The sequence below is a fragment of the Oncorhynchus mykiss genome, chromosome 32, assembly GCF_013265735.2.
Source record: "Oncorhynchus mykiss isolate Arlee chromosome 32, USDA_OmykA_1.1, whole genome shotgun sequence".
NCBI lineage: Eukaryota > Metazoa > Chordata > Actinopteri > Salmoniformes > Salmonidae > Oncorhynchus > Oncorhynchus mykiss.
In genome coordinates this window covers 38,705,954-38,731,070 of record NC_050572.1, presented here as the reverse complement: position 1 = coordinate 38,731,070, position 25,117 = coordinate 38,705,954, and the positions used below count along the sequence as shown (strand labels likewise).

The 25,117-nt window shown below is 44.3% G+C and overlaps 1 protein-coding gene across 8 annotated transcripts in view; it reads right to left on the bottom strand.

The window, feature by feature from the left end:
• Window positions 1-291: 291 nt before the first annotated feature.
• The window catches only part of LOC110513167 (sodium bicarbonate cotransporter 3-like), a 74,244-nt gene continuing 49,418 nt past the window's right edge, over window positions 292-25,117 (bottom strand). For 4 of the 8 annotated variants that reach the window (XM_036970620.1, XM_036970626.1, XM_036970621.1 and 1 more), the window contains 20 exons: window positions 19,702-19,820; window positions 18,239-18,396; window positions 17,901-17,988; window positions 17,504-17,650; window positions 16,953-17,065; window positions 10,867-11,041; window positions 10,036-10,169; window positions 9,092-9,337; window positions 8,730-8,835; window positions 8,466-8,627; window positions 7,986-8,099; window positions 6,783-6,944; window positions 6,403-6,528; window positions 5,947-6,072; window positions 5,648-5,716; window positions 5,222-5,395; window positions 4,863-5,000; window positions 4,591-4,697; window positions 3,669-3,779; window positions 292-2,894 (listed from right to left, as the gene is read on the bottom strand). In XM_036970620.1, the coding sequence (XP_036826515.1) occupies window positions 2,810-2,894; window positions 3,669-3,779; window positions 4,591-4,697; window positions 4,863-5,000; window positions 5,222-5,395; window positions 5,648-5,716; window positions 5,947-6,072; window positions 6,403-6,528; window positions 6,783-6,944; window positions 7,986-8,099; window positions 8,466-8,627; window positions 8,730-8,835; window positions 9,092-9,337; window positions 10,036-10,169; window positions 10,867-11,041; window positions 16,953-17,065; window positions 17,504-17,650; window positions 17,901-17,988; window positions 18,239-18,396; window positions 19,702-19,820 (2,660 nt within the window). In that variant the 3' untranslated portion in view covers window positions 292-2,809. Of the gene's footprint in view, window positions 2,895-3,668; window positions 3,780-4,309; window positions 4,362-4,590; window positions 4,698-4,862; window positions 5,001-5,221; window positions 5,396-5,647; window positions 5,717-5,946; window positions 6,073-6,402; window positions 6,529-6,782; window positions 6,945-7,985; window positions 8,100-8,465; window positions 8,628-8,729; window positions 8,836-9,091; window positions 9,338-10,035; window positions 10,170-10,866; window positions 11,042-16,952; window positions 17,066-17,503; window positions 17,651-17,900; window positions 17,989-18,238; window positions 18,397-19,701; window positions 19,821-25,117 lie in introns of all 8 variants that reach the window. The other 4 variants (XM_036970623.1, XM_036970627.1, XM_036970625.1 and 1 more) reach the window with 3 other exon arrangements.

Sequence of the window (25,117 nt, the reverse complement as noted above, 5' to 3'; positions counted from 1 at the left end):
CTTGATGACAGCTTTGCACACTCTTGGCATTTTCTCAACCAGCTTTTCCAACAGTCTTGAATGAGTTCCCACATATGCTGAGCACTTGTTGGCTGCTTTTTCCACCACAGTGGAAAGGGTTTATTTGATCCCTTCGCCACTCTTGAAGTCACACTGCGAGTTTCGTCAGCATCACACGACAACGGAGAGCCCTCCGAGAGAGTTGGCAGGGTTTTGGGATTCACCATAGGTACTGTACACACACTGATGGTGTGCTTTGCACTTGGCTTAAATATGCAGAGAGGAACAATAGACATTTAATTTACTTTTAATTGCTTTCCATCAACACTTACAAAAAAAATTGTTTCCACCCTACATGTTCTTATCATATTCAACAACATATTGCAGGAGAATGTTCTGTGCTTGACTGAGGTCAGTGTAATACATGGTCCTAAAGAATACCCTGTTTCTATGGTACAGATCAGAGCCATATTATATTATTCATGGTAAAGATGATACAATACAGATGGAATCCGTTGCACTGCAATACCACTTGTGTTCTACAATGAATTGTACCTACTGCATACATATAGTATCACAAATACCAAAACAACATTTGTAATGACTTAAAATAGCCAACATTTGACCAGAATTGTGTTCAAACAAAATTGCAACAATGCACATTTACCTTTTTGTTAAAAGATAGGTATTTGGCGAAATGCATTAGATTTCTGTCATTTTCATTCGTGATATTGAAGTTACAATAATTTTGTGCACATTTGCTGATATTGCATGTAAAAAATTACAGTTCATACCATTCGTGAACAAACACCACGTCTGTGACATACAAACACATACAGTACATTATTGACAAATTAGTATGATGAAGTGTACTAATGAGTTCCTATTTGTCATGTAATACATCAGGTTAGTGGTCGGGTCGGGTTGAGGAGGACGTGACTTTCACAAAATCATTCAGAGCACTACCGCATTCATATTTCACTTCAGTTTCAACAGATATGATGAACAGCCTGTCGATATGCCGTCCTAGCTTGCTCGTCTCTCTTACGCATTTTGAGCCACGTGTGTGTGCACTACCTGAACATTAACACTATGTCTAACGTATGAATAAAAGACAAACAACGAGCATTCACAAGGCACGTCAGCTATTGTCTGTATAATCAGCCACACACTAATAGTCAACAGAGGAGACACACAACGTAGATGGGGTTTGACAAACTCCCGCTAGACAGCTCAATAGAAACATCACTCCAGACATTGTATTGTACTGAAAACTCATCTATTATTGCTAAAACAGGAGCACGTGTGCTAAGCAAATGAGAAATATATAATTGCATTTCACAGATCATTTTTGGAAATATCTTTCAGCATAAAAATGACATGTGCAATATTGAACTTACCTTTACGGTGTACATTGTGACACACAAGTACCAAAACTTGTACAGCATAAATGGTACAATATTGTGAGAATACAATTTGACTGCACAGAATAATGTTGTTCGTTGCTTTTAGAAGAAATCTAACGGCACATTGCTTTTTTGTTCACTTTCCTGTTTATCAAAAATAATTGTCCCAAGAATAATAAATCCAACAATAATACACAAAATAGGTTATAATATTGAAATACTGTGCGAATAGTGACAGACAAGCGATGAGTGTAAAGAACTTCCCACAATCAGAAATCATATTGATTTCAAAGTAGCAACTTTTTCTAGACATTTAAGCAAACAGTTCTGTGGGTCTTCAAAATCAATGGTTTTTAACTAAATTCAGGCCTGTGCACTAATTCCTACTGGCAAACAAATCTAAAGTGCTTATTGTAGTATTCATCCCATCACTTTCCTAACCTTAAATTAGTATTTCAGAAAATGTTCCATTGAAACATACAACAGAAAGCACACAATTCCACAGAAACAGCATAACAGTGACATATACTTACAACAACAACAACTATTCTCAGTTGGAACAACTTGATCTGAGCAGCAATACCAATACTGAGAATGCAACTTGCAGAGTGTATAGTACAGATACAGTACAGGGGCAGTGAAAAGATGTTGCCACTCCAACCGTTGTCAATGTTTCACAAGCGAGAAAGATTACGGGGTAAAGGCGTCTGAATGTCTACATTCTTCTTTTGGTTTGCAACAGTTTCGTTTTAGATTACCCGTGTTAAGTCAGGATGTTACCAGTTTGCACTGATGAAATCACAGAAATAACAACTTGAATCATCATGGCTTGACTGATGTGTTTTTGGAGCTGGTGTAGCTGGTTTGTGTATAGTACATTTTGGAAAGGAAATATATATTATTTAAAAAATGTAGACAGAGACCAGAATAGCTCACACATGACGTGTGCCAAAAAAAACAGGATGCAAATGTGAATCTCTTAATTGGTAATAAAATATAACTTAAAATGTACATGAGAAAATATACCTTATATAATACAATTAAGTACATTTATGCATACACAACAATTAAAGAAGATTCCGCATATGTGTGGCGGTGGTGGCCCCATCCTTTGGCATCTGTGGCAGTGAGTGGGAAATGATTGGTTGACATGGGGTTTCGACCCATTGGGTTTCGGTAGGCAGTGTGAGTCTGGTTCATTCATGTCCCGGCAATGTGCTCGCCACTGCCCGGGCAGTCAGTCCTCCTTAGCTACACTGGACCACTGGAGCTCAACTGTTGACTCAGCAGACCCACAGAGACCAGTCTGATTGCTCTGCTCAAGTCCTAGCTTGCTCACTGTACCAGGGTGGCCCTCTGTGGGGTTAGGGGGGGGGGGGGGGGGTAGTACAAGGTCTCCTCGATCACAAGGCAGTCTCTAAGGCTGAACTCTCTCCTCCTGCCTCGGTAGTGTCCATGTTGACTCTAACACAGGCGACCTTCTCCTGGCTGCCAGGAGACAAGGGAGGGGAACAGATGGGAAGAGAAGCATCAATGGGCTGGTTGTGCTGGGCCAGGATATCAATGTGTCAAGGATGAGCAGGAAATGTGTTTCTGATGTAAGTGCAATGCTGTCTGGGAAAGTGTCAGACGGCAATGCTAAAATGAAACTCAAAGCTCATACCATGCTCTAAGAATATACGGTTGTTAAACACCCTAGACTTGAAGAGGGCGGGCTCATGTGTTAAATGATGTTGTCCTTAACCAATTGGGACGGAAGGATCAAATGTGGCAGCACCCAGTTAGATCCTCAGGACATGTAAGAACCTCAGGGCAAAGCCTCAACGCTTTGCTTTTATGTATTGTAGGCAAATATATCTGTAGGCAAATACAATATTCAGGAAAATAGAGTGTATTCTTGTTTTATGGAAATATCCACACACAATTCAGATCTCACAACTTACATGCAACTGAAAATTATGCAAGTTATGGCACAAGCAAAAGCAAGATCTTAATAGTCTCGTTACATACGAATGGATAGATTGTCCTTATCATACCTATTAGTTCACGTGCTAGTCACAGAATTAAGTCGATTATTTAGTTGTATTAGATTCATTACTGTCCATTAGAATAGTCACAGAATATAATAGAATTATATGATCTACAAGTGATCTTGTCTTAATGAGATTTCAGTAGACCTGAGGTGTGCCTGGAAAAAGGCTCCTCCATTTTCAGGACAAAGAGGGGTGACAGCTAAAGGCGAGTCGTCGTCGGCATAGCTACCTTTGGCTACGCTTCATAGATGGGCCGAAGTCGGCGCTCAACGCCACTGCTTTGCATGCCCCGCTTTTGGCCATTTCCTCAGAGATATTAACATTGCTGAGGTCACATGAGCTACGTGCAGCGAGGAAAACAGGACAGAACAAGGGAGGGGAGACAGACATGCATGCATATGGATAAGGTAAACAAACAAAAGATTGAAGCACACAGGGCTACTCGGCACCAGTTCTCGGTCAAAGCATTTCTCTGTCATTGTATCTTGCACTGAAAATATGTAACAATCGCTTTGGAGGCAATTGTGACTCTTGGGTGATGGTTGTCTGTGGTGAGTTCTCTATCATTAGTATTCATTAGTATTCACATGGTTTATGGTTTTAGAGCCTTTTTACCTTGCCATGATACGATGGAGCAGTATGTATCATCATAACACCCCACCCCCCCCCCCCCCCCCCCCCCCCCCCCCAAAAAAAAAAAGAAAACACAAACGCAGCACACAGGGGAGTGTGTTTTCAATAAAAATGCATCATTTACAAGGTATAGTAAATAGCCAAGTTACGATTTTGGCCATGCGCTCACTGATGTTACTGTATATTACTGAGTAGGGTTAAAACTCAGCACGTGGGCTGGATGTATCAGACACCCACCCCTACCGCCTCTTCATCCACTGGGAGGGTACGAGCGATTATTCTGTACGATCTGTTCAAGATAAAACACGTTACCGAACTAACATCATCACGGTTACCTTTACGTTGCAATACCAAGAATGTAGAGATGTAGATTTTTCTTGTTGCTGTTGTTTTATACCCTAATAAAATGACGTCATCAAGTCATACAAAGATAAAGCCAAAGAAAAGTGTGCCCTTCATTTATCTATCCAGTGTAATGTTGTGTATTGTACTCCTGTTGTCTGGTGGGCGGCACTCACCTCCCTGAGAACGTTTTGACTGGGATCTTGAGCAGGTTCCCAGCGTCATAATGGACCTTCACAGCATTCACGCCCACCTGCTCTACGAGCAATAAAGCTTGGGCCTCCTGGGACCAAGGGGAGAATTACAATTGAGTGTACCCATGAGAGTGCAGTCTGAGCAGCTTTGCCCGATTCTAGTTTGATTTCTGTGGGGGAAAGTTGTGTTAGCGTGCTAGACAGTGAATGTTGTCGGGGGGAGCTAATGGCTTTAAAGTGCCACTGTGTGTTACCCGTTTCTCCCTCTCCTTCTTCTTCTTGTCATCCTCTTTCTTCTTCTTGCTCTCGGGCATCAAGTCGTCCAGATAGCTGAGCTCCCTCTTGGTAAAGAAAAAGTCGAGAAGCTTCCGAATGAAGACGAGGGCCAGCACCTTTAAGCAAAAACAGGATATTTTAAGAGGGGGAGAAAGGAAGCAAAAGAACTACACAGACCCATACACACGGTTTTAGATATTGTCATGTTTACAAACACCCTTGTTGGTAGACAAGATATCACATTTCTCCAGATTGTAAATGTGTAGAGTGATATTAACCATGGAGAGATAGATTGATGGCAGTACTACTATAGCACATTTCTCTCTATGGGTATTACCATCATGGGGAAAACGACAGCGGCTGCGGAGGCCTTGATGACCCAGAGCAGTATGAGGCAGGTGAGCTGCACCAGGGTGAAAACATGGACCTTCCACAGGGGAACGTAGCGCAGGTAGATCAGGTCAGGCTGGTGCTTGGCTGGCATACCAAACAACTTGATACGGTCAAAGAACTAAGAGAGGGAGAGGGAGAGAGAGAGAGAGATGTGAACATTGTCCTGAGCACCATTCATCATCTATTTCACATTTTTGTCAGGAAACACATTTGCAATGAAAGAGTTCAACTGCAATGACATGTTTTCTTGATCAAAGGGAGTTTAATTACAAAAAGAGTAAGCTCATCACTACAGACAAGGCATTGCATTACTGTCTAAAGATCCAAATCTCTGATCATATCTTCAACTAATCAGTGAATATAATCTCACCTGAATGCCTTTGAGTGAAGAGGCTCCCATGTAGAGGAAGACCCCGTACAGCACCGGCATAGGAATGAACTGGAGGTTGGGCGAGAAAAGTTGAACATACAGTATATAATAATAATCATAATGATTTCAAGCGCCTTTAAAAAAAATCATCCATGTCAACATTTCAACTGTAAGGTGAACACCTAAGAGTCAAACTGCTTAGCATTCACATTGCATTAGGGGTCCAGCGCCCATTGTCATACATTAATAATCCATCTTGTTTTTTTATAACACTTTTCTAAAACCCAAAGAGCTGTGACCTTGAGTGCGGAGGTCATGAAGACGGAGCAGCCCATGAGGACAAATATCATGAAGCCGGTGACCCTCTGCTCTCTGATGCCCAGGAACTTGGGCTGTTCTCCTGGCGCCGAGCAGCCCGACTCCACCTTTAGGTTTGATTCCATCACATTAGACGAATGTCGATTATACTCAAGAGAAAAAAAAGCCTAAATCACAACTAATCACTTACAACAGAGGTGTCAAACTTAATACCCGGAGGGCTGAATGTCTGCTGGTCTTTGTCATTTCCTGTCAATATGTTTAGTTAAGACCTAGACAACCAGGTGAGAGCAGTACCGAACTAATTGATGACCTTAATTGATCAACGAAGTACAAGGGAGGAGAAGACAATTTAAAAAACGCAGACACTCTGCCCTCCAGGAAGTGCGTTTTACACCGCTGACCTATAACGAATAAACAGCAGCAGGCTTGCCAACCTTGAGGCTGTTGACGTGGGAGATGGAGAGCACGGTGGCGGCTACGAACCAGGGCAGGCCCATGATGGAGCAAACCCCCAGCATTACCGCCACCACCAGCAGGTCCAGATGGTAGCCACAGCCTTTCTACATGACGGAGAAGAGAGGGTGGGGGGGGGGGGGAGAAGAGGATAAAAAAGTGATTATAGTAGTCGGGAGCACCAAATTGTACACAGTGAATATGCTTCATGAAAACACTAGCTACATTCAACCCGGTGAATGTTAATATAATGGACAGAACTAGGAGACAGAACATTGTAAGAAATGTGTCTGTTCCACCTCACCTTGACAGTGGAAATGGAGACTACGGACGTCTATGCCGTAAACCGGCGCTTGCTCACCTTGAGCTTGTGCTCCTTGCGGTTGATGATGACGGCGGTGATCTGCTGGTCCATGAAGATGAGGATGGTGCAGAGCAGAGCGGGCAGCGCCGACACCAGCAGGGTCCACCAGGGGTTGGTGCCCAGCGGGGAGATCAGCCAGCCGCGATGCTTGGAGGTAGGCTGTAGATCCAGAGCATAGAGTTAGCTTTTAAACTAGAATGCTAATAGCTGTCAGTCAGGCTATAGTGTTCGAGTTAAGTTTATTTGTCATATGCGCAGGAACACACGGTGTAAACAGTACAATGAAATGCTTGCAGGTTCCCCTCTCGACAATGCGACAACAATAAGAATAGATGAAGTAATGCAAATGTATAAAAAGAATAGAAGCTCAATAGAAGCTACAAAAACAATTGAATACAAATTTAGCAGAGATATAAATACAAGGAAGGCACATTACAATATTTACACGTGTGCCGGGGAAGGGAGATATGAAGTGTGTTGTGCAATATTAAACAGAAATCCAATAGCAGCAGTGGTGTGTGTGTGTGTGGCTTGAATGTGTGTGTGTGTGTGTGTGTTTGTATCTGCATATGTGTGGGCTTGTGTGAGTGAGTGAGTGAGTGAGTGACTTAGTGAGTGAGTGACTGAGTGAGTGCAGGTACGGAGAGTCAGTGTAAATGGTCAGTTCCAGTTCAAATGTGTGGTTTGTGGGTAAAAACTATCTCTGAGCCTAGTGGTCCAACACCCGATGCTCCGATACCGTCTGCCAGACGGTAGAGGAGTGAACGGTCCGTGGCTGGGTTGTGTGTGGTCCTTCGTGATGTTTTCCATTGTACATTACATTGTCCTGTGTACACTTGACTGTATCCTGTGTGACTTTGATAGATTTTTGGCTATAATGCTAAGGCTAGTAGCTAGCTATCGCATTTACACTAGATAGCCTGCCGTGGTGCTTGGAGGTGGGCTGCAGCAGGGCAGAGAGTTAGCTTCAACGCTAAGGCTGAAAGAAAGCCAACCCATTGCACTAGACAGATCTGAATAGGCCAGTGTCCACATTAGCTGACTACTATCACTTACTGCCTCGAGTATCAGCCCAGGATATATATATCATTGCTGTCATCAGCATCACATGACATGTTGACATTATCAGTATGCCCTATGGCAGGCAGTACAGCGTCTTCTGAATGCCTACACAGAAATACAATATCAAAAGAGTCCTACCTCAAAGCGGTCGGGTACGTTGAGTTTAGGAGAGGGGATGCCCATCAGATAGTCCACCAGCACCATGATCATAATGGTCAGAAACACGGCAAAGTCACTGATGGTGGAGCGCACCTGCACAACCCGTGATAAGGACATTGCACAAACATGGTCGTGTGTAAACAACAAAGCCATTATAATTCACTCAGTGGGAAACACCCACACACAGTAGCTAGCGGTGACGGCAAAGCGCGGGACACATTGTGTGGGAGGAAGGTGATGACCTTGAAATGAACTGTGAATGTTGTTGCAGCACAATGAAACTTTTAGAGGAACATGAACACGCCCACGCGGACACGTGCACGGACGCGCGCGCGCACACACACGCACACACACACACAAACACGCACACGCACAAACACGCACACACGGACACACACACACACACACACAAACAAACACACAATAGCTGTACGCTCTGATTGCAAGTGAATAACACACCTTTGTAGGGAAGTATCGCTCGGTCTTGATCTCCTTGAGGAAGGAGGAGAGGAAGAAGGTGGTGAAGAAGAGGATGATGGACCAGAAGAGGACATCTGGGATGTAGGGGCCGTGGTGACCACAGGCAGAACCAGCAAACTCTCCATGGAGCAGGTTACACATCTGGCAGAGAGAGTAAAAGGGTCAGAGAAATACAAAGGCTCAACAGATGTTTTTGCAGTGCGTGTGTTCCTTGTGTGTGTGTGTGTGTGTCCTCTGACTGACCGATACGTTAAGACTGTTCCAGGAGATAGTTTCTGGTGTGTGTCCTGTCTGGTTCCACGTCTGCAAGATCTCAGTGGAGGCATTGGCCGGTGGAGAACACTGACACCTTAGTCAAGAGAAGAAATCTTACACACTCCATGCCTCACACTCCCCACACAACCATAATTTCCCCTTTTCCATCTTTGGCGCGAGTCAGTGGTAATATCATCTAAAACACTGCAAAGGTACATTTCCTGAATAAAATGTGTGTTCGGTCAGCGATCAAAACATTTTTTTGTGTTTTTTTTAAGGCAACGGAAAAATGGCAGTGCCCACTTCCCGCAGCTTTTGCCATCCACCGAGGCTCCCTAACCCAGACTCACGAGTAGAGGGTAAGGTTGTCCAGCTCATTGTGCATGTTGACGGGGTAGTGTTCCCCCAGGTGGAAGAGCTTCTCCAGGGCCTCGTAGATGAAGATGATGCAGATGAGCGCGGCGAAGGCCTCCTCTGTGAAGCGGGTGATGTAACAGACCAGGGAACTAGCGTCTGTGGCCACCAGGACCAGGCAGAGGAAGGCCGTCCACAGGCCGATGCTGGTCCTCAGAGACAGGTAGGACAGGCCGTAGTCCCTGGGTAGGAGAGGAGAGGAGTTTGAGATTCAATAGCAGGGCTGTCAAATCATTAAACAATGTAGTCGAGTTAACTCGCAGGATTCTCTGCGATTAATCGCAAATTACGAATTTGCTCAAAGTGAGCTGCAAATTTAAGATTTTTCATATAAGAAAACATAACAAGAATATTGATGTCTTGATTTTATCTAAAGCAAAGGTTAGAAAAATTTGGTAAATTAAGAAAGCACACTTTATTTAACCTCAATATCAACTTTACAAAGCATTGTACTAGATTTTAGCTGTATTTATAATGCATTTTGGATGTTTTCAGTGTACTTTCACATTCATATCTTATTAGGTACTGCAAGCAGTAAGCTCAAAGCATAGGGGCTATGACAGTTGTAGGGGAGGAGCCATCACTCGGACCATGCCTTATGAAATGATTGAGGATTCATCAATGAACGACCTTGAACCTGTCCCGACTTCTTTCATAACTAGTTATGGCCCTGAGTTTTTCCTGACCATGTGACTTGACCAAGAAAAACTCCAGGCACTTGATTTACTGTGCATGTATACAGTACATAAAACTCAGGGAGTTACTGATCAGAAACAAATTAGAATCCCCAAATGGCAGGTGAGCTTGTACTTGCAGGTTGTTACCACCAGAGGGCCACAGTGCAAATGAAAGTGAAACCAGGATATGGTTTAGCACTCACTTGCAAAACTTGAAGAGGATCTTCTCGAAAACTAGGACAGGCCCCGTACTGCCCAGTATAGTGAGGGGCTGCCCCGCAAACAGAGAGAAGGCCACTCCTGTGAGGGATGCCCCAAACAGAGACTCTATGGCACTCTGTAGCAAAAGAAGAGAGGGAGGGGAAGAAGGAGTGAGAAGAGGAGGAGGTGGTAAATACATAAGAGGAAACCAGAGAGAGGGAGAGACTAAGGGGAATAAGGCAAAGCGGACAGAACACCCCACATAACATAGCACATCAGTTTAAAGCGACATTCCAGCTCAGGCTGCCTAGCATCAGACAGTGTAGACAAACTGCTTTACTCCTTCGGCCTGTCGGTACTTATATCCCTCCGCCACTGGCCTTCTAGTGAGTTTACTCAGACGCATCACACACCCCGGCACGCTGACGCTAGCTATGCCAACAGTCTCCCTCTGGAGTTACTGTAGTGTTTTTGTGTGTGTAGCTCATTGTCAGGATCAAAACATAGAGACAGTATATTGAGTAGCTCGCAGTGAGGAAGAGGGACACTGTCTAACCACATCCGATTTGCTTACAGTGATATGAATCCTATATGCTTTTAGTGATATTTGTATATAGTAATAAGCAAATAAGGTAAGACCTTTTGGTAAGACCTTTTGGTAAGACCTTTTGGTAAACGTATACATAATTAGTGCAAGGCTTACATTGACTTGTAGCCTGGTTAAACCAGTTCAACCAGGCAGCTGAGTGACTTGCATACATTAAGGGATACAGCACAGATGGAAGACAGACTGCTGTAATCGGAGTGACACTCATGGACAAGGACCCACTCACTATGTTGCCCTTAGTGGCCTCGCCCAGCAGCCCTCCGAAGGTGATGACAGGGGACATGCAGGCGCAGTAGAGGAACAGGATGGAGGCCAGACACTGCAGGTTCAACGAGTCCCGGATGTCGCTCCAGTAGAACGGGGCCTTCCGCTTTATATCCATCACCAGGCCTCCAAAGATCCTAGAGGAAGAGGAAAAACCACAACGCTTTACAGCGGGCTAATTAAAGTAGCAGCATTATACTCGCGTGGTGAAGTATCCCAGATGAATCCCAGATTACATCCGTAGACTTCTGGATTAGGTTTTTTGGACCATACAGGGGACCATACAACCCACTGGGGGCACACCTGTTGAGTCAACGTTTTCCACACCATTTCAATGGAATTACATTGAACCAACGTGGAATAGACGTTATTGACGTCTGTGCCCAGTGGGAACACATTATTGGACACCGAGATAACTATTTTGGGTCTATAGGGGTCCCAGAGATTTGTTAGGACCCACAGATAACTTACACCAAAACCTAGGTACTTTCTGATACTGTAACAGGAGAAACGGTTCAGTACTTTTCGGTTCTTCTGCCGAATGTGTCTCACGTCGTAACACTGACTGAGATGATCAAGTTTGTCTAGTAATATGTTGACTGGGCCAGCAGCCTAACATTTCAGCGCGTTTGGCGTTCCAGTTCGACAAATTATACTGACCAAAAATATAAAGGCAACATGCCACAATTTCTCATTTCTTACCGAGTTACAGTTCAATAAAGAAAATCAGTAAATTGAAATAATTTCATTAGACCCTAATCTATGGATTTCACATGACTGGGAATACAGATACGCATCTGTTGGTCACAGATACCTTGAAGAAAATGGGCCTCTGTCACGATTTCCGCCGAAGTCGGTCCCTCTCCTAGTTCGGGCGGCGTTCGGCGGTCGACATCACCGGCCTTCTAGCCATCACCGATCCACCTTTCATTTTCCATTGATTTGTCTGGTCTTCCCTCACACCTGGTTTTAATTCCATCAATTACATGTTGTGTATTTAACCCTCTGTTCCCCCCCATGTCCTTGTCCGTAATTGTTTCTTGTAGTGCTTGTGCACGTTGGTGAATACCGGGTGTTGTTTGACCCATTCATTGATTGTTCTGTTTACGGTGGTTTTTATGTTTATTATGTTGTAAATCAGTTTTCGCTCTCTTGCGCCTGACTTCTCTGCCGCCAGTACGCACCCCGTTACAGCCTCACAACGGGCCTCAGGACCTTGTTACGGTATATCTGTACATTGAAATTACCATCAATAAAATGCAATTGTGCATTTTATAGCTTATTGTGCATTTTATAACATAGCTTATGCCTGCACATACCATGGAACATTTCTGGTATCTTTTGATTCAGCTCAGTACACTGAACAAAAATATAAAAGCTACATGTAAAGTGTTGGTCCCATGTTTCATGAGCTGAAATAAATGATAGAAGAAATGTTCCATACGTACAAAAAGCTTGTATCTCTCAAATTGTCCACAAAGTTGTTTAAATCCCTGTAAGTGAGAAATGTATCCTTTTCCAAGATAAATAAATCAAATCAAATTGTATTGGTCACATACACGGATGATATTGCGGGTGTAGCGAAATGCTTGTGTTTCTAGCTCCAACAGTGCAGTAGTATCTAACAATTCACAACAATACACACAAATCTAAAAGTAAAAGAATGGAATTAAGAAATATATAAATATTAGATTGAGCAATGTCGGAGTGGCATTGACTAAAATACAGTAGAATAGAATACAGTATATACATATGAGATGAGTAAAGCAGTATGTAAACATTATTTAAACATTGTTAACTTCTTTGGGACGGGGGGGCAGTATTGAGTAGCTTGGATAATAAGGTTCCCAGAGTAAACTGCCTGCTACTCAGGCCCAAAAGCTAGAATATGCATATAACACTCTGACGTTTCTAAAACTGTTTGAATGATGTCTGTGAGTATAACAGAAGTCATATGGCAGGCAAAAACCCGAGGATAAATCCAACCAGGAAGTGGGAAATCTGAGATTTGTAGTTTTTCAAGTCATTGCCTATCGAATATACAGTGTCTATGGGGTCATATTACACTTCATAAGGCTTCCACTATATGTCAACAGTCTTTAGAACCTTGTTTCAGGCTTCTACTGTGAAGGGGGAGAGAATAAGAGCTGTTTGAGTCAGGTGTCTGGCAGAATGCCATGAGCCAAATCATGCGCGTGGCCGTGACAGGCGTTCCTTTTCATTTCTAAAGACAAAGGAATTGTCCGGTTGAAACATTATTGAAGATTTATGATAAAAACATCCTAAAGATTGATTCTATACATCGTTTGACATGTTTCTACGACCTGTAATATAACTTTTTGGACTTTCCGTCTGAGCTAAGCGATCGCGCATTGAGCATTTCGATTATTGGGCTAAACAAAAAGGAGGTATTTGGACATAAATGATGGACTTTATCGAACAAAACACACATTTATTGTGGAACTGGGATTCCTGGGAGTGCATTCTGATGAAGATCATCAAAGGCATGTGAATATTTATAACGCTATTTCTGACTTTTGTGACACCTCTCCTTCTTTGGAAAATGGCTATGTTTTTCTGTGGCTGGGTGCTGACCTAACATGATCGCAAGGTGTGCTTTCGCCGTAAAGCCTTTTTGAAATCTGACACAGCGGTTGCATTAAGGAGAAGTTTATCTATAATTCCATGCATAACACATGTATCTTTTACCAATGTTTATTATGAGTATTTCTACAATTTGATGTGGCTCTCTGCACTTTCACTGGATGTTTGTTTGAGACAATGCATTTCTGAACATAACACACCAATTTCAAATTAGGTTTTTGGACATAAAGATGAACTTTATCGAACAAAACACACATGTATTGTGTAACATGAAGTCCTGTGAGTGCCATCTGATGAAGATCATAAAATGTCAGACTTTTGTGACACCACTCCTTCTTTGAAAAATGGCTGTATGTTTTTTGTGACTAGGTGCTGACCTAACATAATCGTTAAGTGTGCTTTCACCATAAAGCCTATTTGAAATCGAACACTGTGGCTGGATTTACAATAAGTTTATCTTTAAAGTGGTGTATAATACTTGTATGTTTGAGGAATTTTAATTATGGGATTTCTGTTGTTTTGAATTTGGCGCCCTGCAATTTCACAGGCTGTTGGCGAGGTGAGACGGTAGCGTCCCACATATCCCAGAGAAGTTAAAGTGACTAGTGTTCCATTATTAAAGTGGACAGTGATTCCAAGTCGATGTATATAGGGCAGCAGCCTCCAAGGTGCAGGGTTTCATAACCAGGTGGAAGCTGGCTAGTGATGGCTATATAACAAGGTCTGATGGCCTTGAGATAGAAGCTGTTTTTCAGTCTCTCGGTCCCTGCTTTGATGCACCTGTACTAACCTCGCCTTCTGGATGATAGCGGGGTGAACAGGCCGTGGCTCGGGTGGTTGATGTCCTTGATGATCTTTTTGGCCTTCCTGTGACAATGGGTGGTGTAGTTGTCCTGGAGGATGGGTAGTTTGCCCCCGGTGATGTATTGGGCAAACCACACCACCCTTTGGAGAGCCCTGCGGTTGCGGGTGGTGCAGTTGCCATGCCAGGCGGTGATACAGCCCGATAGGGTGCTCTCAATTGTGGCAAATTTTGTGCCAAATTTGTTTGTGCCAAATTTCTTCAGCCTCCTGAGGTTGAAGAGGCGCTGTTGCCACTGTCTGTGTGGCTGGACCATTTCAGATCGTCATGTGCGCTGAGGAACTTGAAGCTTTCCATCTCCTCCACTGCGGTCCCGTCGATGTGGATAGGGGGCGTGCTCCCTCTGCTGTTTCCTGAAGTCCACGATCAGCTCCTTTCTTTTGTTGACAATGAGTGGGAGTTTATTTTCCTGTCACCACTCTCCCAGGGCCCTCACCTCCTCCCTGTAGGCCGTCTCGTCGTTGTTGGTAATCAGGCCTACTACTGTTGTGTCATCTGCAAACTTGATGATTGAGTTGGAGGCGTGCATGGCTACGCAGTCATGGGTGAACAGGGAGTACAGGAGGGGGCTGAGCACACACCCTTGTGGGGCCCCTGTGTGTAGGATCAGCAAAGTGGAGGTGTTGTTTCCTACCTTCACCACCTGGGGGTGGCCCGTCACGAAGAACATGACCCAGTTGCACAGGGCGGGGTTCAGACCCAGGGCCTCGAACTTAATGATGAGCTTGGAGGGTACTATGGTGTTGAATGCTGAGCTACAGTCAATGAACAGCATTCTTACATAGGTATTCCTTTTGTCCAGATGGGATAGGACAGTGTGCAGTGCGATGGCGATTGCATCGTCTGTGGATTGGGGCAGTAAGCAAATCCATCCACCTGACAGGTGTGGCATATCAAGAAGCTCATTAAACAGCATGATCATTACACAGGTGCACCTTGTGCTGGGGACAATAAAAGGCCACTCTAAAATGTGCAGTTTAGTCACACAACACAATGCCACAGATTTCTCAACCGCAGACCACGTGTATGGCGTCGTGTGGGCACATGGTTTGCTGATGTCAACGTTGCGAATAGAGTGAGGTGGGTATAAAATCTTTGAAACTGTTGCTTTTATATTTTTGTTCAGTATAATTTGACCCAATATTATGACCATGGATGAGTAAATTTACCCTGATATGTATCAAATTACATTTTAAAACAGTTAGTAGCTTTAATTGTAAAATGTTTATATGCTCATGTATGGTTTTGCAGAAAGTCCACAACTACAGCGAGTCAGCCTACCATTACATCTGTGCTAGAAGTTAGAACTTCCTTCACACAAAGTACGACAAAAACTCAAAAGATGCCCAAAGGTTATTCTGTGACTTTAGCTAATACACTTTTTTTGCCTTGGTATCGAGTATTGATATTGAGTATTATGATACTAAACCTGGTATCGAAGTCAAAATTCTGGTATCGTGACAACACTACCATCAATAGGGTCTGCCAGAAAATAAATTTGGAACCCCCAAATGTGGTACACATTTTTGGACACTTCCTACAATACATTTTAGAGATCTTTGGTTAATTGGTCATTTCCTAACTGTGATGCTTAGAGCTAGGTTCCTTGCTGAGGGGAACCCTGTTAGTTTCCCACTGGGGTTGGACACACTCCTGCTCTCTGACCCAGATACCACTCAACCCATTCACACCCAGGTTCCTACCTCACACACACACTCAGCTAACTTACACAAACACACTCAACCCACCACTCTTAGGTCTAAGTCACCACCCCTTTGTGTGTTCAGGGACTGCATAACACCCCGTAAAGACTATCTCTTATCCCTACCTTAGACTCTCTCTCTCTCTCTCTAATGCTCTTTATCCCTCCTTCCCCCCCTCTAACTCTCTCTGGCGTTCTCTGCCGGCATGCTGCTTTTTATAGCAGCACGCCGAGAGTGGATCTGCAGAAGGGTAAATAATGCAGTGCCCAGTCTGCGAGGTGTGTGTGTCCTGGGGGAGTGAGGTCACAAATAATCACACTCTACCAGCCACGCGATCTCAGAGGCTTTCACCCGGAGAACAGGAGAATTTACTTGTCAGCATCGTAACTGTAACATGTGCAGTGCATTGGCAATGTCACAGTATGTGGGCATTATGTGGGCATGTGGGCATTGTATGTTATTCATTTTGGCCTTCATAAACAGTTTCAATACTGGATTACCTTATACGCGTTTAATGCATTTCATCAAGAATAAAAATCAGTTTTATTTCTGACATCAAAACAGTTCAAAAAAATAGTTTTACAACCTATTGCCTATGTCATACCATAGTATTTAAAAAAATAAGTCTTAGGCAGTGTCTCAAATGATACCCTATTCCACATGTATGGTAGTCCACTACTGTTGATCACAACTCTATGTAAGAAATAGGGTGTCATTTGAGATTTACCCTAATCAACTCTCTCTCTTTCCCCAGACACAGATTAAGCCTAGTCCTGGAATAAAAAGTGGGGAATCTCCATTGACAATACTCGTAGGTCCAGAATTAAGCTTAATCTGTGTCCCGGAAACCTCCGCTATAAATTCATATGCATAGCTCACCGTCCGGTTCTCTGCAACTCGGGCCCAGCTCCGTGGCCTTCATCCTCCTCCTTCAACATCTCCCCAGAGGGTGAGGGCGACCCGTTGGGCTGGGAGGGAATCTTTCTCTTCAACTACAAGTGAGAGAGCCATTATAGGTTTGGCTCAGATGGTAGAGCATGGAGTTGGCCACGCCAGGGTCATGGGTTTGATTCCCGCTGTGGCCACCCATACGAAATTACATGCACATATGACTAAGTTATTACAGGGCTGTTATATCCTCTACTGCCACCAGGAGGCACAGTCATACACATCATGGAAACGCCATAGGAAACTAACATGCAAGCCAGTGCTCTTCAAACCTGGACACCCACAGGTGGTACGGGGTAGACTATATTTCCAACACATCTGATTCAACAAATCATCAAGCCCTTGATTCATTTAATCAACCCCTTGTGGGTCTCCAGGGTGCAGATTGAAGAGCACCATGTGACCAATCGTCTAAAATCAGGCTCGACTTCAGACATGTTGATTTTCTGTTTCTGTTTATATATGTCGACTTAGACCCTCACCTGCGATGGGACGTTCTTGGGGGGTTCGATTCGTATCGAGGGGTCCCATTCTCCTGGGGGCAGGACCGTCACCTGGTCCAGAAATTCATCTATCCCAGACAGAAGGTCCATCCGATCTTTGGCCTTGTACGCCACATCATGGAATATCTACAGAGAAATGCAGGAAAGAGTATAGCTTTTATGTTTTGATCTTAAAATTGATCTCGTCTGAACGCCACACCTAAAGATCCCCCCCCCCCCCTAAAGGGAAAAAGTTACACAAATGAGTTAGTCTATTCTATGCATGTGGGGGGAGGGGAAGCTAATTCATGTTTATGACTGAGTGTTACTAATCTTCATAAGACTATAAGGATAACTGCACAAACAGCAGCACGTAAAACAACAACCGTCCTCTCACCTCATCTGTCATCAGTGTGGCCATGGATCTGCCAATCTCATGGTACTGAGGGCCTTTCCCGTGTGGACCCAACAGCAGAAACAAAAACCTGTAGGGGACACAAACCATTTTCACGCATTAGACTCAACGCAATGTAGATGGCCAGGTAGAGGCAGATACAAAGTATTTTATTCAGAACCCAACATAATTTAGTATATTCGGTGATAGGACTTATGACTCCATATACAAATGGTTTCAGCTACTGGTAGGGGAGCAAGTGCATGAATAAAACCTAGGACCAGCAGGTTAGACAGAGAAAGAGCAGGGAAAGAGTGGGTGTAGAGATGTAGTGTACCTACCTGGTGGGCACGGGCACCTCCGTGAGTCCTGTGATGAGGACGGCGGGGGACAGGCGTACGAAGGCGATGATGGGCCTCTCCAGGAAGTCCACCTCCCCTACCAGCACGTTGGACGCCTCGGCGCCCGGAGGAATCTTCTTCATGAAGTTCATGTCCACCTAAAAGGAGCGGAACGGAACCACAGAGAGAGAGAGAGGCTTTAGGAAGTAACAACTATATGAGACAGTGTCTCCCAATCCTGGCCATGTTTCTGTGAATCCTGTGAATCCTGTGAATCCTTGACGATGAGTTGATTAGTTGAAAAAAAAGAGAAGAAAAAGTACATATTTTGCCGGACTTAATTCCCGCCCAGTACTTTTCTTACCGCGCCCGCCCGCTCTTGCTGACTTCTCGTCCGACTCTCACCCGCTCCCGCAAGAACTGGTCCCAAATCTGCCCCAGTCCCGCAATGTAGGTGTGTGGGACACAGCTTGCTTTGCATCCCCGGTCCCAGCAATTTAGATAACACATAGCATACAAAACAGAAAGACTAACCATTTCAAAATAACCTTAGCATAACTTGAAAAGAAGCAGGACGATTCGCAGGCAGACAAATTCATGCGTCACCAATGCTTATTTCCAGTCAATGTCGGAGCCTAAACTATAGCCTATCCTATTTAGGAAGTCATTTCCCACGGAAAGACAACGGCGCCGTGCTTCTCCTCCCATGCATATAGGCTACAGGCTATTTAATTGAGACCACACATGGGCGCATTTGTTCTCGTGCGCCCAACAAAAACGAGGAGAGATAGGCTAACTGAACTTGAAGCAGAATTAGCCTATAAGAGTTTGTGAACTGTGACACAAAAAGGTTTTACATTTTTTTTATCCAATAGATAACACATACAACACAGAAAGACAACCGTTCAAAATAATCCGTGGGACTGTAGCATGTTTTCATCCCAAAGTTGTCTGTCTAACCGCCCACAGCATGACAAATGCCAACCGCGCTGCTATGATCTGTCGGGGACCACAGGTCCCGCGGGATGCACACGGCAGTGCAGCCCCATACTGGGAAACACTGGTATAACAAATCAAGCCGAGCAAAATATATAATTTATGTCATATCTACCTGGAGCCCAATTGGCACAACAGAGTAGGGAGAGACTTCAAATTAAAGGAAGGAATGACTGGGGATGGAGGGATCATGCTCAGTGGCAGATTGAAGCTATGGATGGACGCTAGGGTTGGAGGAAGCTACGTTGTTAGTGGCAGTAGAGGGAAGCTATAAGGGGCAGTACTGAGCAAAGGAGTCCCTTTCATCTCAAGGTCAGTTGTTTGAACTGAGTAACAGCGCTGGGAGACCTTGCCCACTGAGATAGGTAATATCTGCATCTCTCTCTCTTCCACAAACACACACACTCTGTCTCCTTCTCCCTCTTTTGATTAGACTACCCCAGTCAAGTATGAGTAGCAGGGGTTACCTTGCTGAAGTCCACACTGCTGTTCTCTTTACTGACCCCAGCTCTGGAGGGCCTCCTGTCTCCGGTCTTGCTGCTGCTATCCAGGTTACTGGGGACAGAGTGCGTGGACATCAATGGCCCTGCAACGACAAGACAAGACAGACAGACAGACAGACAGACAGACAGACAGACAGACAGACAGACAGACAGACAGACAGACAGACAGACAGACAGACAGACAGACAGACAGACAGACAGACAGACAGACAGACAGACAGACAGACAGACAGACAGACAGACAGACAGACAGACAGACAGACAGACAGACAGACAGACAGACAGACAGACAGACAGACAGACAGACAGACAGACAGACAGACAGACAGACAGACAGACAGACAGACAGACAGACAGACAGACAGACAGACAGACAGACAGACAGACAGACAGACAGACAGACAGACAGACAGACAGACAGACAGACAGACAGACAGACAGACAGACAGACAGACAGACAGACAGACAGACAGACAGACAGACAGACAGACAGACAGACAGACAGACAGACAGACAGACAGACAGACAGACAGACAGACAGACAGACAGACAGACAGACAGACAGACAGACAGACAGACAGACAGACAGACAGACAGACAGACAGACAGACAGACAGACAGACAGACAGACAGACAGACAGACAGACAGACAGACAGACAGACAGACAGACAGACAGACAGACAGACAGACAGACAGACAGACAGACAGACAGACAGACAGACAGACAGACAGACAGACAGACAGACAGACAGACAGACAGACAGACAGACAGACAGACAGACAGACAGACAGACAGACAGACAGACAGACAGACAGACAGACAGACAGACAGACAGACAGACAGACAGACAGACAGACAGACAGACAGACAGACAGACAGACAGACAGACAGACAGACAGACAGACAGACAGACAGACAGACAGACAGACAGACAGACAGACAGACAGACAGACAGACAGACAGACAGACAGACAGACAGACAGACAGACAGACAGACAGACAGACAGACAGACAGACAGACAGACAGACAGACAGACAGACAGACAGACAGACAGACAGACAGACAGACAGACAGACAGACAGACAGACAGACAGACAGACAGACAGACAGACAGACAGACAGACAGACAGACAGACAGACAGACAGACAGACAGACAGACAGACAGACAGACAGAGAGAGACGGGATAGCGGCAGAAGAGTGTTAGAAATTTCAGCTCTGGAGGACCGAGGTACCTGCTGCTCAGTGCATTCTCGTGGATACATTAGAATGCCTACATTTGATAATACTGTGTTTTTCATATATAATTTACAGTATATGCAGAGTTTGCAAAGCATCAAAACACAATACAGGTTCTTCTATTGAAAATGTATACAGAAATAATGTAGCTGTACTCTGATAAATTATTTGCAATTATTTTTCAATAGGCTCTCTGTATAGGCCCAGACTACATATGCATATATAATAGTATAAAATACTATATAATATACATAGTTTGATTTATACACTCTCAAAGACCTTAACAAATGGCTAACATAATGAACATTTATTACGGCCTGCGGTGATAAGGGTTCAAGAAATTGCGCATCCGCCTCCCCACTTCAATGCACCCTATAGCCATGTGAGGTGAGCCGTACACAGGAAACGCCAGCACTTCAGCGAGGGAGACATGCATTGAGGAAATTACCACAGAAATGAATGAACTGTAACACAGCAACCGCACACACACACTCCTCTCCCTCTGTCTCAATAACCTAGAACGTGGAGGAGTGTTCAAATAAATATGAATGGATGAATTTCCTTGTGGTCCTCCTTGACCTGTGACCTGTTGTCACCCGGCCCTGCGGGCTACTAGGCAGCCATGTTGGGATGAACAGAAGCGCCATCGCTCACATTCCTCACAAAGCCCCTGGGAGTGACAGGGATTAGCGGAGGTTGCATCCGCGGACACGCTTCATTCAGGAAGATAAAGCCCGGAATGCGGGCTGGACCTCAGGCCACGGTCCATATGCAAACGAGTACGAATAATCAAATCATATCATTCCAAAACCATGGGCACACTGAGGGCAAAAACGTCTGACTCTAATGATAATTTGTCTTCATCTGCATACTAAAGAGCTGGCACTACATGTGTGTATATGTGTGGTACTGTGGCATTAGACAGCTCGTTAGATAGTTTTTACCAGAGAATCCGGCAATCAAAATGTGAGTACGGTAGGTGTACTGTATACAGTTGCGGCCAAATAATTTGGCACCCTTTCACTTTTCATAAATTATTCCCTATTTCTTCAAAAATAGGTTTAAAAAAAGTATATATATATATATATATATATATATATATATATATATATATATATACTACATGACCAAAAGTATGTGGACACCTGCTCGTCACCTGCTGGGATGGCTTTCCACTACATGTTGGAACATTGCTGCCGGGGACTTGCTTCCATTCAGCAACAAGAACATTAGTGAGGTCGGGCACTGATGTTTATTTATTATGCCTGGCTCGCAGTCAGGCCTTCCAATTCATCCCAAAGGTGTTCGATGGGGTTGAGGTCAGGGCTCTGTGCAGGCCAGTCAAGTTCTTCCACACAGATCTCGACAAACCATTTCTTCATGGACCTTGCGTTGTGCACGGGGGGGGGGCATTGTCATGCTGAAACAGAAAAGGGCCTTCCTCAAACTGTTGCCACAAAGTTGGAAGCACAGAATAGTCTAGAATGTCATTGTATGCTGACGCGTTAAGATTTCCCTTCACTGGAACTAAGGGGTCTAGCCTGAACCATGAAAAACAGCCCCAGATCATTATTTCTCCTCCACTAAACTGTACTGTTGGCACTATGCATTGGGGCAGGTAGCGTTCTCCTGTCATCCGCCAAACCCAGATCTGTCCGCCGGACTACCAGATGGTGAAGCGTGATTCATCACTCCAGAGAACGTGATTCCACTGCACCAGACTCCAATGGCGACGAGCTTTCTACCACTCCAGTCGACGCTTGGCATTGTGCATGGTGATCTTAGGCTTGTGTGTGGCTGCTCGGCCATGGAAACCCTTTCATGATGCTCCTGACAAACAGCTATTGTGCTAACATTGGCTGAAATAGCCGAATCCACTCATTTGAAGCGATGTCCACATACGTTTGTATACATACTGTATATACACTGAGTGTACAAAACATTAGGAACACCTTCCTAAATATTGAGTTGCACCCCCTTTTGTCCTCAGAACAGCCTCAATTCGTTGGGGCATGGACTCAACAAGGTGTCGAAAGCATTACACAGGGATGTTGGCCCATGTTGGCTCCAGTGCATCGCAGAATTATGTCAAGTTGGCTGGATGTCCTTTGGGTGGTAGACCATTCTTGAAACACACGGGAAATTGTTGAACGTGAAAAACCCAGCAATGTTGCAGTACTTGACATGCTCAAACCGATGTGTCTGGCACCTACTACCATACCCCGTTCAAAGGCACTTAAATATTTTGTCTTGTCCATTCACCCTCAGAATGGCACACATTCACAATCCATGTCTCAATTGCCTCTAGGCTAAAAAATACTTATTTAACCCGTCTCCTTCCCTTCATCTACACTGATTGAAGTGGATTTTCACCTGGATTCATCTGGTCAGTCTGTCATGGAAATAGCAGTACACTGTTTTGTACACTCGGCATTCAACATTGCAGAACCAATTTTTTAATTGAGAAAATAAAGACAAATGGCATGGACAAAATTATTGGTATCCCGAGGCTAGTACTTGGTTGCACAGCCTTTGGCCAAGATAACTGCAGACAAATGTTCTTGCAGCCATCAATGAGCTTGCTGCACCTTTTACGGGTCATTTGTCCTACTTTTTTTTGAGCAGCAAACCGCTCTAATATTTCAATGTTTGAGGGGGTGCCCTCCACCAACGGCTGTTTTCAGACCTCGCCATAAGTTTTTAGATGTGATTAAGATCTGATCTCTTCTCTCGCCTACTCCATTACAGTCCATCATCTCTCTTGAACCATCCCTGGGTGCTTTTGGAATGCGTGTTGGTGCTCGTTGTCCTGCTGGAAGACCCACAACCTTCAATGGAGACCCAATTTTTGGACACCGGGTTGAACATTGCACTCCAAAACACCTGGTAATCTGCAGGTTCATTGTGCTTTGTGCACGTTCCAAAGCCCCCAGTACCAGAGTCAGCGAAGCAACCCCACAGCATTATCAAACCTCCCCATCTTTGATTGTAGGGAGGGTGTTCTATTCATTGTTTGCTTCTAAAAGCTCCAACAAATCATCCTTAACCGCCTGTCTATGCCAGCATGGGATTCAAACTCTAATGAGCGATACTCAGAACGAGGTGAAGTAAGCACGTAGCATATCGTTTGTTGGCAAATGGTGTCATGTCGTCAAGCATGGGATTCAACGTTCACTCGAGCGATACTCACAACGTGGTCAAGTACGTTATATTGTTTCCTGGCAAACGTTGTCTTTATAGACATTAAGTAATGGAAGATTACAGAACCACACAAGTACTTATAATAAGACCACCAGCTTCCACCCTTAATTCATGTTTCTCTCCAAACCAGCAGTCTCTAGTTGTCATGACTCAACCTTCCAGTTCAGCTCTTTTCTACACACACTGCTATATATATATATATATATATATATATATATATATATATACACAGGGGATAAAGACTATGCAGGTCTGGGAAGACAAAAAGTCACGGTGGATGACACTGGGACTGAGAGAGTTACGTGCCAACGTTACAACCCTCCCTCCCCAACCCCACGGCTTTATATTTAGCATGCTATTTGCACGCGTAGGAGTCTCGAGCTAGACTCTTAAAGAAAACATCTCTGAAACATCTGTGTGTTTATACTCAGGAATTATGGAGGAGAGATGCCAAACAATGCTGCTCTGGAAAAAGACCAGATGTTTTTAAGTTGTTTAAGTCTGTCCTGACTGTATATTCACAATAGGACAGTCATGCAGAGCAGTGACAGTTATAGCTGGGAGGATACGCCATGATATGAGACCTGTTGCCATAGTGGCGAGTCTGGCGACACAACTCTTACACTGGCTGGATTACACAGGCCCTCAAGGGATGGAAAATGTGCAGTCGATTAAACCCCTTCAGGTTTCATCTTAGGACTTGAATGGGGAAAAAAAGGTTTGCAATGAAAAAGTGGACCCAGAAATATCACAGAACCAGGGTCCAACCGAATCTTTTTTTCTTACCGTTGCCCAAAAATCTACTGGCCTGAACAGAATTTCTACTGGCCCAGACATTGTGTAGTTAAAATGCATTGCCTAAGCAGGACCTACAGGTTGGCAGGTTTCCTCTCTATATTCAGCTAGTATTAGGCTACATTTGGTTATTATGGAATGTA